This window comes from Gopherus evgoodei, chromosome 6, assembly GCF_007399415.2.
Source record: "Gopherus evgoodei ecotype Sinaloan lineage chromosome 6, rGopEvg1_v1.p, whole genome shotgun sequence".
NCBI lineage: Eukaryota > Metazoa > Chordata > Testudines > Testudinidae > Gopherus > Gopherus evgoodei.
Genome location: NC_044327.1, coordinates 74,827,113 through 74,839,758, shown reverse-complemented (window position 1 = coordinate 74,839,758; position 12,646 = coordinate 74,827,113). Strand labels below are relative to the sequence as shown.

The 12,646-nt window shown below is 41.0% G+C and overlaps 1 protein-coding gene and 1 long non-coding RNA gene across 2 annotated transcripts in view; one reads left to right on the top strand and one right to left on the bottom strand.

Moving 5' to 3' along the window:
- The window catches only part of LOC115653757, a 131,560-nt gene that overhangs the window by 71,177 nt on the left and 47,737 nt on the right, over positions 1-12,646 (top strand). The window lies entirely within an intron of this gene.
- The window catches only part of PCSK1 (proprotein convertase subtilisin/kexin type 1), a 53,584-nt gene that overhangs the window by 28,491 nt on the left and 12,447 nt on the right, over positions 1-12,646 (bottom strand). Inside the window, exons 2-4 of the mRNA XM_030567374.1 lie at positions 5,955-7,675; positions 4,083-4,187; positions 321-431 (exon numbers count right to left, since the gene is read on the bottom strand). Coding sequence (XP_030423234.1) covers positions 321-431; positions 4,083-4,187; positions 5,955-6,137 — 399 coding nt within the window. The 5' untranslated portion in view covers positions 6,138-7,675. The remainder of the gene's footprint in view (positions 1-320; positions 432-4,082; positions 4,188-5,954; positions 7,676-12,646) is intronic.

The following is a 12,646-nucleotide window of genomic DNA, read 5'->3' as shown; positions in this document are numbered from 1 at the left end:
TTATTTGGTAAAACTAAAATTCATATTATTGTAAACATGGTTCTTAACTGTTTAACAGCTTTCTAAGGTATCACATAATTCCAAGGATCAGAAACTTGAACTGGATGACATGGCCTTTGCATGAACTGTGGTTTAAAGAGAAAGAATGTTGCTTGGTGATATCAAATGCTAAGACCTATCATTTCCACGGGCCACAACAAGGAAAGTGGCTACAGTCTGCTCCCTTCTGTGCACTCTCTTTGACATCAACAAAATAGCACAAGTGATCAGTATAAATATAGTTCATTGCCTGCTAATACCATATAAAAATAAACTCTTACCAGGTACCATTGCTGATTCCACATAGGATCGTTGAAAAGGTTTTCTGCAGAGTCTCTCAAGGCTGAACGCTTAGTTCGCTTTTTTTCATACTGTTGCTCTGCCCATGACACCTACAAGTATTTTTATCAACAATAACAATGTATAAACCCACAGAGATTAACTGGTTTTGAGAGTGTTTCATTGTAAAACAGAAGCTTGATATCTAGAGGGAAAAGTGGAGGGTTCATTGCTGCAAAGTGCATTTCTGCATTCAAGTGTATCTTAAACAGAAGGAAGATTCACTGAAACCATGATACTATAAAATCATTTAAAGAACAGCTAGAGTGAAAATCTATTATCCACAAATGCCCCATAATGCACCCTTTTTTGTCGAAAGTATATAGCCGTTAGAAGATTGCCTAATCTGTGGTAGTGACTCAAACAAGCAAAAATACCATTTGTTTCATTCTTCAACCTACAATTTAATATCTCTCTGTGTGAACAAGGAACCGTGAATTTTTAGAGAAGGAAAAAGAGCCATTCTTGCTACAGTCACAGCAATGTTGCTTCTCATAGTCAATCTGTCACTCAAAGCATCTTTCCAAATGGCACTTATGATCACAATCCACTTCAAAGTGTAAACAATTAGAAAGCAGTGAATAGTACGTCAAATTCAACACTGGTGTGACTCTATTAAAGTCAGTGGGGTTACACCAAAATGAATACATTCATGTGTGTTTGTGAATGTGTCTATGCATGTAATTGCATGCCAGTTATAGATATACTGACTATGTCTAATTTACTTGAAGGTATTTTCAAAAGGTTTCTCGTTTTGTCTCTTGGAATTAATTACTCCTCTGTCTATTTACCCAGAAAAATTCAGTTCAATTTTAACAGAGACAGATTCTGATACCCTTACTTATGCTGAGTGGAACCTTATTCTGCAAATAGTGCCATTTATTTCAGTTGGGGAACTATTCATGGAAGTAAGATGCTACTCAACATGAGTACGGGTATCAGAATCTGGCCCATAGCTGGTGTCTAACACAGACTTGCTTTTTGCTCCAGCTTGGCAAAGTGAAAACAAGTTAGTTGACTTGCCAAGATCCTACAACAAGTCCTCAGCTCAAGATGTTCCCGGCTCCCTAACCCTTTGCTCTAAATATCAGATTAGGTTTTTTTATTAGGACTCGTCTCTCTATGCTGTGCTGTCATACCTTTTTGATTTACACGTCTGTCACAGGATATGTCAGTCACAATTGTGATTATGAAAAACCTAATTTAATGAACAGTTATATTGATATGATTTAAATGTATTTTAAATAAGGGAAAGTTAATGAAAAGCTCCACATAAGAGAATATAGCCAAAAAAACCTGAGGCCGCTACACGTACATAATTTGAGAGTTCGCCGCATAATATAGATTTTCCTACTTCGTGTACATTTAGTGCTAAAAATGTGTGCTGAGTGACAGCCCTGAAGACTGTAGTTCCCTCCTTATCCAATTAATATGGACAGTATTAGTGCAAGAAATATTCTACTACTGCCCCATCAATATGCAGGAGGACCACTTCTACACAAGTAAGGATGGTAATTCTTAAGTCTCCTCCATGTCCATTCAGTGCTTGGCCTCTTTGTCAGTTAATGCTTGTTAACAATTAATGTCAACTGTGCTCATCATTTTTGTGATAAGGACAACTGCCGAGATCACCAAACTTCTATATCAGTGAAAAACATAGTCTAACAAGCCAAATTTTTGTCACTATGTAGTTGGGCTTGATTCAAACGGTCAATCTAATAGAGAGAAACAAGGTTCTGTACTAACCCATTTGGAGCCAACCAGCCATTGATATATAGAATAGTTAAAATTATCCCTTGAATTTGATGTAATGTTGTTGATAGAAAATGGATTTTTAAACTAATCTGAATATTAGAAGAAGTTAGGGAACCAGATAATTACACATTTTTAAAACAGTTAAAAGCATTACACATTTTACTTTAAACACTGGACAGATTATAAAGAGGCATAGCTCCAGGACCTTACTTATTGCATTTTGATAAAACAAATTAATATTCTCAATACTATAGGCCAAAAGTTTCCCTAATTTACACCCACACAGCCCTACTAAAGTAAATGGAATGCTACAAACATAGCTAAATGCAGGATTCTGTCCATTGTCTTTTGAAAATGTATTTCATTCTTTTAAGACAGGCTGCTCTTGAAAATGTATAGATCTTTAGTGAAGATGTCTATGTATAACTGTATAGCATTTCAGCATTGCTTTGGGTTTACTGTATATACTTACATAATTACGTCTCACACTTTCAGATAGCTTATCTGAATACTAGATGGTAAATAAAAAGCAAATTGGAAATGATTTTGCAAATGTCACCTGCAGCATTTCAAAGCACTCTATTTATTACTTCAATAGATAAATATGCATTAATGATTGTCATCAAAGTCAGTCACACAATTGCCTCCACTTTCTGTGTTACAGCAGAGAAATATACTAGAAACAAAAAGGGTGGTACTTCCCCCGGTAATGAATAAATTAAATGTAACTCTGGATCTGATCTGATCTTGGTATTATGGTTGAAAATCTGAAGCCAGATCTGGATGTGCATTTGGAAAGGCAACCCTTATTTGCAATGAGCCAAACCCAAATCTTGGATATAAACATCTCCAAATGTAGAATGTTAGCATTTTTCAGCTTGAACCTATCTCTATTATCAAAGGAAACGCTAGCAGTAAGACACAAGAGGAAGTGTGACTTTGAAACTGAGCAAGCAGAACAAAGTATATCCTAACCGATTTTTTCTCATCTCTGACTAGTTTCTCATATAGAATGTTGCCTCCTAACAAAAGCCCACAGTCTAATTTTTTTCTCTGAGTAACCGATCACTTAAACATTTTTCTTCTTAAATGATTAAATGTTTTTTCACAATTGGATTTCTAAATATTATGGTAAGCTTAGATTTAGATTTTTGCTGTTCCACTAGATAGTAGTTTTTATTTTTATGAGAATTCCTAACTTTTAAGCTAGGCTTTCTGTTAGTGAAAAACTAACCAGTTGCCTGCATGTTTAAAAAGCAGCCACCACCTTTACCATCCATAAAATTAGATAAATGGAGTGTCTGTTTCACCAGTATAACTAGGACCCTACAAGGTCAAAACTCCTCTTGATGATTTCTGCTGTCTGATTTCCATTAAAGTTTTGAGTGCCCAAATACTGAAAGACTGGGCCCTGTAACAGGCCCTTTTAAAATGTTAACTGGACAGTTAGTTATTGAAACTGGGTATTGCAGCAGAATCTCAGCATTTTTTTCTATTTTTTTCTAATATATAAACACTATTAACTAGACCTAGATTTCCTAGAAATAGCACAGAATGAGCTTTCAGTCAGGTCCTCTGAAGTCAATGGAAAAACTACCATTTACTTCAACAGATTTTCGATCAAGCCCTTAAGTTCTTTGTACATATTTTCACCAACCACACATGAGCATTTCAATCCAGAACCATTGCAGGTCTATAATTATAAAACAGCAATTTGCAGAAAAATACATGGCAGCTTAGGGCCAGATTTTGCCAGTCTTACCGACGTTGACTAGTGCCTTATTCCTTGCAGTCAATGGGCCTGTTCATGGAATAATGTACTACTCCACATGAGAATGGATGGAAGAATATAGTAGACTTGCAAAATGTGTCTGTGACCACATTACAAGTCAAGCAATAAGCTGAAAACATGGATGCTGGATATCAGAAAGGGTAAATGTTACACTTACACGATGATCATCAGAGAGTCGCTTGGTGATATGAATAGCACTTCTTCGAGATCTTCTTGGATGGCTTCTATGTCTGAAGAGATAGTGATTTTCGAGTGATCCAATCTATAAAACAAAGGAATATTTTACATACTGCCAGATACTTCTTCCATTGCAAACAAATACCAACATTCATAACCTGTCAGAATTAGATTCCATTTCAAATGAGTGAAAACTAGAATAAATGTATAGCTTATAATATTTTTATTCTAAAATAAAATTCTCTCCAAGATAAGGTGTTGATCACTAACAAAAGCTGTGTTATTTGGCATAATGTTGGGAAAACAAGGGGCACAGTCCAAGCTAAAGCTGAAGCTAAAGTAGTTACTTTTGATTTACACTGGTATAAATTAAAGTAAAACTTGGCCCCTATTTTGACAATCTTAATTATATTACATTTTGAGGATTTTTTTTATTTCTGACCATGGTACATGCTACTGCCTACAGCATCTCTTTGAGATGCTAATGGGATTGAATAAGGGAATGTATATTTTCTTGGCGTATCCAAATGTGTAGCCAGTGTGTATGCAAATATGAGCTCCTTGTGCATGCAGAATAGGCTGATGGGGTTCTCTACCCCAGTTTATTGTTTACAGCTATGAAATCTATATTTACATATGATAAATCTATATTTTCATATGACAGATTGGGAGTAATATACATATCCATCCATAGTCTACTAAAGTCAGTGGCAGTTATGTCATTGCCTTCAAAGGGACCAGGTCCAGGCCATAATCATGGACCTAGTATTATACACAGTACAGTTTGTTTTAAGAAAGGATAAATCTCTTTGATGAAGAAGGCCTGTCTTTCACTAGACAATAAAGGGCCAAGACACTGTTTGGGAAAACTGTGGTGCTAGCAAATGAGGGACTAGAAGAGGAGAGATGGATTTTAGACTTGGGTCCCCAAGCTCTCTATCTTCAGCATCCTCTCTTCTACTTGGGTTACTTAGATACAGGCTTTTTTTACCCTTGCACAGTGGTTTGGTTCCTAACGCCGCCAATCTCATTGGCTGGAGCAGCACGACCCAGGGGGCTGGAGCTCCAGAAGAAGAGGAGCAGCAAGGATGCTGCTACGTCAAGGCAGTTACTCATCCCTGACAACGCTGACATCACGGCATCCCGAGCGCACGAGGAGCTCGCTGCCGGGAAGCGACGGGGCGGGCGAGGGTGAGCTCTGCAACTCCGAGCGAGCGCCGCCCGACCCCCCGCGCCCCGCCTGCAGAGCCACAAGTCTGCCTGATCTCGGAGCCCTGGCTTTGCACGAGGCAGGGGAGGACTCGCTGTCCGCCGGCTAGACACACACTACGGCCTCTTTCTCTTTAACGCGCACACGCGGGGGAGGCGAGAACCAACTCCTGGGTAAAGCAAAGTTAACCACCCTCCGTTCCCTGCCGGGGGAGCAGCTGCCATCGCAAGCGCCCGCTCGCAGTCCCGCGCCTAGCGCGGAGATCGCCGCGGGGTGGCCGCCGCTGGCCACTCGCTGAATGCGGCGCTGCCATGTTGGACCCGCCTCCCGGCGCGGGCGGGGCGGGGCGGGAGCGCACTGGGGCTGCCAGCTGCCCTTGGGGCGCGAGTTTCAAGGCAGCCCCGGCCGGGGCGGCACCACGCTTCCCGCGCCGGGCACTGCTCGCCTCACCCCGGGCTCCGGCCCTGCCGCCGGGCGCAAACCTGTGCACACCGCAGCTAACTGGCTCGCCGCCCGCCCATCGCCTTCCAGCCCCAGCGTGTCAATCCCGCCCAGCGCTGGGACGTCCCTGGTTACACGGGGCCGGTCGGTGCCCGGGGCCGGGGAGAGGCGTCCGAAAGTTACCTGCCGGCTGCCCCTTACCTGGCCCAGCAGCTCGTAGTCCAGCTCCTCCGCTATGGCCTGGGCCGCCGCCGGACCGCCCGGGATCTCCGCCGCCCATTCATTGACGAACTGCTTCTCCGCGCCGGCCAGGCTGGCGGCCGCGCACCAGGCGCAGAAGAGAGCCAGAGCCACCCGGCGCCCAGCGCGGCGTCTCCCGTCCATGGCCAGGCGAGGGACGCGGGAAAGCAAACAACAAACACACGCGGGGCGGGGGGAGAGCAGGCAGCGGATCGATGGCTGCGGAGCCGGAGCCCTTTCGCTCCCGGTTGCTATGTGGACACCCGGCAGGCTGCAGGGCGCAGTGTCTCCCAGCCAAGCGCGCCACGGCTCTGGCTCGGGGCTGAACGGAGCCCAAACCCTCTCCCGCGCCGGGCTGGAACCGAGTGTTTACACGTCAAAACTACGAACGCCAGCCTGACGTCAAATGTAGCTGGCCCCCGAGCGAGCGGGCTATTCCCAAGCGGGGAGGGGGTGGGGGGTTGCTAAAATAAGCCGGAGGGGCGGACGCACATTCAAATAAGAGGAGGAAAAAAAATGCAGCCAACCCTCTTCTAGGAGCTGAACCCCTCCACCCTGCCCACACAGCCTCCTCCCTGAGCGCTGCCGGAGATAAGCTCTCTGTCAAGTGCATGGCACTAGCGAACATTATTGTGCCTTTTCTTGTCAGGGAGCTTTAGGCTCCTTCCAGGAGGTGGCTGCTCTAGCCCGCAGAAGGCACGAATTAATGCCCGACACAGCTCTCAGGCTGGCTCTAACCGCCCTGGGGAAATGCTTGCACTGCCCCAGCAGCTGACTTGTAAATAGATTCCGTCCAAGAGATAAACAGCTCGCACTAACCTCGTCTAAAACAGCTACAGCTCCCATTGCAGCAAAGGGATGTGCAGTTTTCTAATGTGCCAACTTTAGTTTACCTCCTTACTCCCGGGGATTTTAAAAATCACGGCACTGGGAACAGGCGTGACAGTATGAATCACCGTGTGTGCTGCGTGCAAAATAACATAGCTCGCAGATTGAGATAAAGAATATAACATCGGAAACCTGTTCCATTTCTTGCTCTATTTAAACGAGAAGAGCTCTTTGCAGGGAAAAGGGTCGAGGGGACAATGAGTTAGAGGCACAGTCGAAATATCTGATGTTATCCCTTGGAAAAAATATTTCAAAGTCAAATTTTAATTACAAAAATAAATGGGAAGTAGTGGCTATGTAATTAAACGTCTTCCCAATAATGATATTTAGCCGAGTACAAAGCGTTCAGAATCGTAAAAGATTTATTTTCCCTCTCTATTAGTACAATCTTTTTCATTACGTCAGGATGAAGAAAGATCATCCTAAGTGCTGAGAAGTAAACATGCAGTTAAAGCAGCTTGAGAAAGGGAAGGCGCAAAGTACTATTGATTCCTTGTGTCCAAGTGCAGGTTTGCTCAAACGCAGTCCAAAGTATGTCACATTTCAGCATGGCTAGGATGGACAGCGACTAGCGGCTGCATCTGGGTGAGCTGTGCATCTGGATAGTCTCATGCCCTCTCGGCCGTGAATCTCCGCTCCGCTTGACTCTGGCTTTAGATGCAACTTCTTTTTTTAATAAGGCAGTAATCAAACTGTGTGGCAAGGGCGTTGGCAGACTCCTAGCGGTATCTTAAGATGAACATATGGTTGCTGTTTTTTCCTACAAACTCTTAAGATTCATCCTGTACTAAAAACTGGAAATAAATAAAGATATTGTCATTTAATTAAAAACAAAACCTTTACAGTGTGGGGTGGTTTTTTTTAGCTGCTAGCCATCCTTGGGAAGAGCTGTGCTCATGACAGAGAACAAATAAAAGAGAAGAGCTGGGACAACAAAACATTTTTCAATTAAGCTAATAAGACAGAACTTAATATGCAGTAATACTTGATTAATACACATTGTCTACTTTCATCGCACCACAGTTATGCATTAATCTGCACCACTCCCCAGTCTGATTGTCTTTAAAATAAAGTACAATTGTTAATTTTGAAAGAATTAAAATATTATAATGCCATATCATGGCATGGCTCTGTTCCTCAGTAATGCTGGCATTTGTTATGAACAGAAAATTATATATATAAAATATTTTATTGTCTGTTCATTATTTGCCCCTCTCTTATGCTTTATTTAGCTCTTCTGCTGCCATTTCATTCTCTTCCCTCTCCCCACAGCTCAGATACCCTCCTGAAGACTAGTCACTACCCTTGCTTTGCCTGACATTACCTGTCCTAAACAGTTGGTCAGTTTGGTTTTGTAGTTGAACAACTACATGTGGGGTTGCTTAATGCTCCTAGTTTATTCTTACAAAGAATAGACAATTCACCTGAATACTCCTTCCAGGGATGTAGCTGAACGTGACATTTGTACCTATATTTGCCAAACCGTTGCCCACCATGCAACCTCAACTGCACTATTCCCATGATGTTCCAAATTCGGCCTGTCATTACATATAGTGCATACAGATATAAAGTTAAGAAAAAGGTCTGAGAAAAGAAAAAAAAGTGCAATCATGCTATAAGAAAAGTTAACATTGTATGCCGTAGTTTACATAGTCTACTTAACCCTCTCAGAGACATTATAGTGTAAAGATCAAATTTGGCCCTCATATTCAATTGCACGACTCCCACTGATGTCAAGTCAGTCACTGATATGCAGCACACAGAAATCAAAATGTTGTTTTTAATGTCAAAATCATGGCACAGATGCAGTTTTCCTGGCACTATTCCGCAGCCTGACCAGCACGTCTGTTCTATTTCGTAGAGGCCACCTAAAATGTGAGAGCAGTAAACAGCTTCTCCCTTTGGAAAAAATCCTCCTCTCAGATACAAAGTAGTCTCTGGTCTGATATACTGTCCTTCCAACATGAAATGAAAACAGATACCAAGGTGCTCATATTCTATAGAGATGAGTTCAGAATAAATATCTAGATAAAAATTGATTAGACAGACACTCTAGAATCAAGTGGAGATCTGCCATGCAGAAGAGTGGAATTGTATTCTTAGTTTCCTAATACAAAATAAATCTGACAAAGGTAGTTGAAGCACCAGTGGGGGTATGGTTGGGTAGAAGAGAAAGTAATGCTGGACAAACCTGCGATCACCAGAACACTTTACAAAGAAAAAGCAAGCTGCTTTAAACTTCAGAGAAGTGCCATGGGAGAGTAGTTTTGTGTTCTGCTTTATACAGGTTCTTAAACCATGCATATTACCACTGTGTCTGAATGCCTTATGATATCTGTAGTCAATCATCTGGCAGAGCTGGGCTCCTCAGCTGAAGTGCGAAACAAATGAGGCAGGAAGTCAAAAGACACAGAAAATGGTAGAGGTTGCCAGAGGACAAAAGATTCTGGCAAGGGGGAAGGACCCCATTTACAGGAGACAGAAGTAGCAAGATTATAGAAGCAAGAGGTTTAGAGAGGCCAAGGGAAGAAGAAGTGTGATGTAAGTAATAGATTAGACCAGTAGTTCTCAACCACAGATACGTGAACCCCTGGAGATACACAGTGGTCTTCCAGGGGTACATCAACTCATCTAGATATTTGCCTAGTTTTATAACAGGTTACATAAAAAACACTAGTGCAGTTAGTGCAAACTAAAATTTCATACAGACAATGACATATTTATACTGCTCTATACACTATACACTAAAATGCAAGTACAATATTTATATTCCAATTGATTTATTTTATAATTCTATAGTAAATATGAGAAAGTAAGCAAATTTCCAGTATTAGTGTACTGTGACGCTTTTTATTTTTATGTCTCATTTTGTAAGCAAGTAGTTTTTAACTGAAGTGTAATTTGCGGGTACGCAAGACAAATCAGACTCTTGAAAGGCATAGAGTAGTTTGGAAAGGTTGAGAGCCACTGGACTAGACAGGCTAAAATAGAACAGCAATTAATATAATGGTACTAACATTGAAATTTAGTGCTGCTAATTTTGAATACTCTTATGTACTGAAGTATGGTAACCTAGGTTGAGATTTTCAAAGCCAACAATGGGATTAGTATACATCTTCCATTAATTTTAATTCATTTTAATCGTTCCTTGATTTTATTAGTGTTCAGTGCCAAGAATACGATTTCTTCAGTTTCCTGGACAATTATATTATAGGTCTCTTCCTTCAATTTTCTAGGCCTTCTTAATTGTGGAATCAATCACTCAATGCATTTTCTTGGGCTTCCTAGATATTTATTTCATTTTTTTTCAATATTATAACATTGCAAGCTCATATTGTCTTGTGTGATAAACTTTCACTCAATATTTGAACAATTCGATAAAAGCAGTATCTATGTGTAAGAAATTATGTCAAAGCTGCAAAAAGGTGATTCTAATTCATATTACAGAATCTCAGTTAAAAAGAATGGGATTTCATGTCTAAATCTCTTAGATTGTTTTGAAAATCCGGACCCTGTCTTTTATAGAGGATAGGTCCATCAATGGCTATTAGCCAGATGAACAGTGATGGTGTCCCTAGCCTCTGTTTGCCAGAAACTGGGAATGGGCGACAGGGGATGGATCGCTTGGTGATTACCTGTTCTGTTCATTCCTTCTGGGGCACCTGGCATTGGCCACTGTCAGAAGACAATATACTCGGCTAGATGGACCTTTGGTGTGAGCCAATATGGCCTTTATTATGTAATAAAAATGAAGGTTGTAGCCCATTATATTCATATCTAATAATAATGCAATGTAAAAGCAATAGCCTGTACAGCAGAATCAGGTGAAGCCAAAAATAATTGTTTCATGCTCCATAAACATCATGACTTCGCACTGTTTATGAGTGACAGATGTGTTTATTCCATGATGTACCCAGTGGTACCGTAGCTAAATACATGCTAATATACAATCAATCAGACCAATTTAAAAAAAATAAATTTCTAAATGCACAACTTCAATTTAATGTAAGGACAAACTGATTTTCTAAACCCATATTACTTTTCATTTTTCAGCAGACTTTTTTTCTTGAAAGCATAGGAGGTGGGCAGAGATAAGATCAACCTTTGGACAGAGAAAGATTAATGAAAAGGCTCATTTTTCAGTCCATAAGTTAAGAAAAATCATTAAAATTCTTGAGGCAAAGGATGACCTTAGGGTTAAAGTACAGAATTAGAAATTTGTTTATCTGTACATTTTTACTATGCTCATCACTGTAGTATCTAAATATTTTGGGCAAAATCCTGACCCCACTGAAGTCCATGGGAATTTTGCCATTGACTTCAGTGGGGCCAGGATTTCAATCCTCAGGCCCTGATTTTATTTTCAAGTTTGCATAAATCAGGAGTAATGCTACTGAAGTCAAAAGAAGTATAGCAGTGTAACACCAGTGTAAAAAGACAAAATCAGGCCCCCGGGCAGGAGACCTTAGGCTCCTGTCTCAGTTCTGATTCTAACTGGCCTAATAAATCACTTCATTTCTTTGTGCTTTAGGTTTCCTATATGTAAATGCCTATCTCACAGGGATGTTTTGAGAAATATTTCATTTATGTTTGGTAAATTGCTCCAAGACCTTCAGGTAAATATAATACTAAAATAGTCATTTCATCCAGTGAGTGAAATCATTTCCCTGTTAAATTCAGTGGCAAAACTATCACTGACTTCAGTGGGACCAGAATTTCACTTTTTTCCCCTATGTACCAGCAAATAAGCTTTTAAAGATTCTAGACCAGATTTTCAGCATTGACCACATATTTGAATGTACATTTCTGCATCTACAGAAAACATGTACACAAGAACAGAGACCACCTGGGAAAATCTAGGTGTCTGCACATACTATCATACCTTTATGAGATGAGTTAAAACCTTGTTCACACTGATGTGTGAATGCAGCATTCATTTAAAATAGCTATATGAGACAGTTAAGGGACTACACCTAAAACAAGCCCTAAAGAGTCTGTCCAGAAACTAGCACCATGTGGGCAGGGGTTGCTACTGGGTACTGTGACCAGGTGCATGTGAGTGGATGTGTAAGAGAACACACAAAAACTGAGAACAGACAAGAACAGAGAGGACAAAGGCAAAAAGCAGGAAAGCCAAGCTGTAGTCTGTGAGCACAGTGTGATCCTGCAAAAAGCTAGAGAGACCTTTTGGGTATGTTGGTTAAGAGGCCTGGGGCTTTAAGCTAAGAATCTGCTCCTTTGTTCTTGGTTCCTCCTGCATTTGGAGAAGCAGGACATTGTTCATTCCTGATAAATGAAAAAGATTGCATCAAAGAGAATACCAGGCTCACTGAGTTTCTACTGCTTCCTGGAACACGCCAGGACCCCAACACTTGACTAGCTGCTCAGGTCAAAATGGGCAACAAAACTTCCGCATATATTATATATGCTAAAGATACAACAGAATTAAGTAAACAATGCAAAACTGCAGATTTATCTTCCAATCTCCACTCATACATCTATGTTATGGAACCAGCCTGCAACAGAGATGCTCTAGTGTCAATCAAAAGCACCCTTATGCTCTTTGACTTAACCACTATCACACTGAAACTGCCTCTGTTGAACTGTTTAAATGTTCAGTGACAAACACATCCTAAATTGCATTCAAGAGGAAGGAGAGTAGGAGCCAAAAAGCAATTTGTGTGAGAGGTTGTAGTATTGATACAAAGGAAAGAACATTATATATATATCTCTCTCTCTCTCTCTCCAAGTAGTCCAAGGAACTG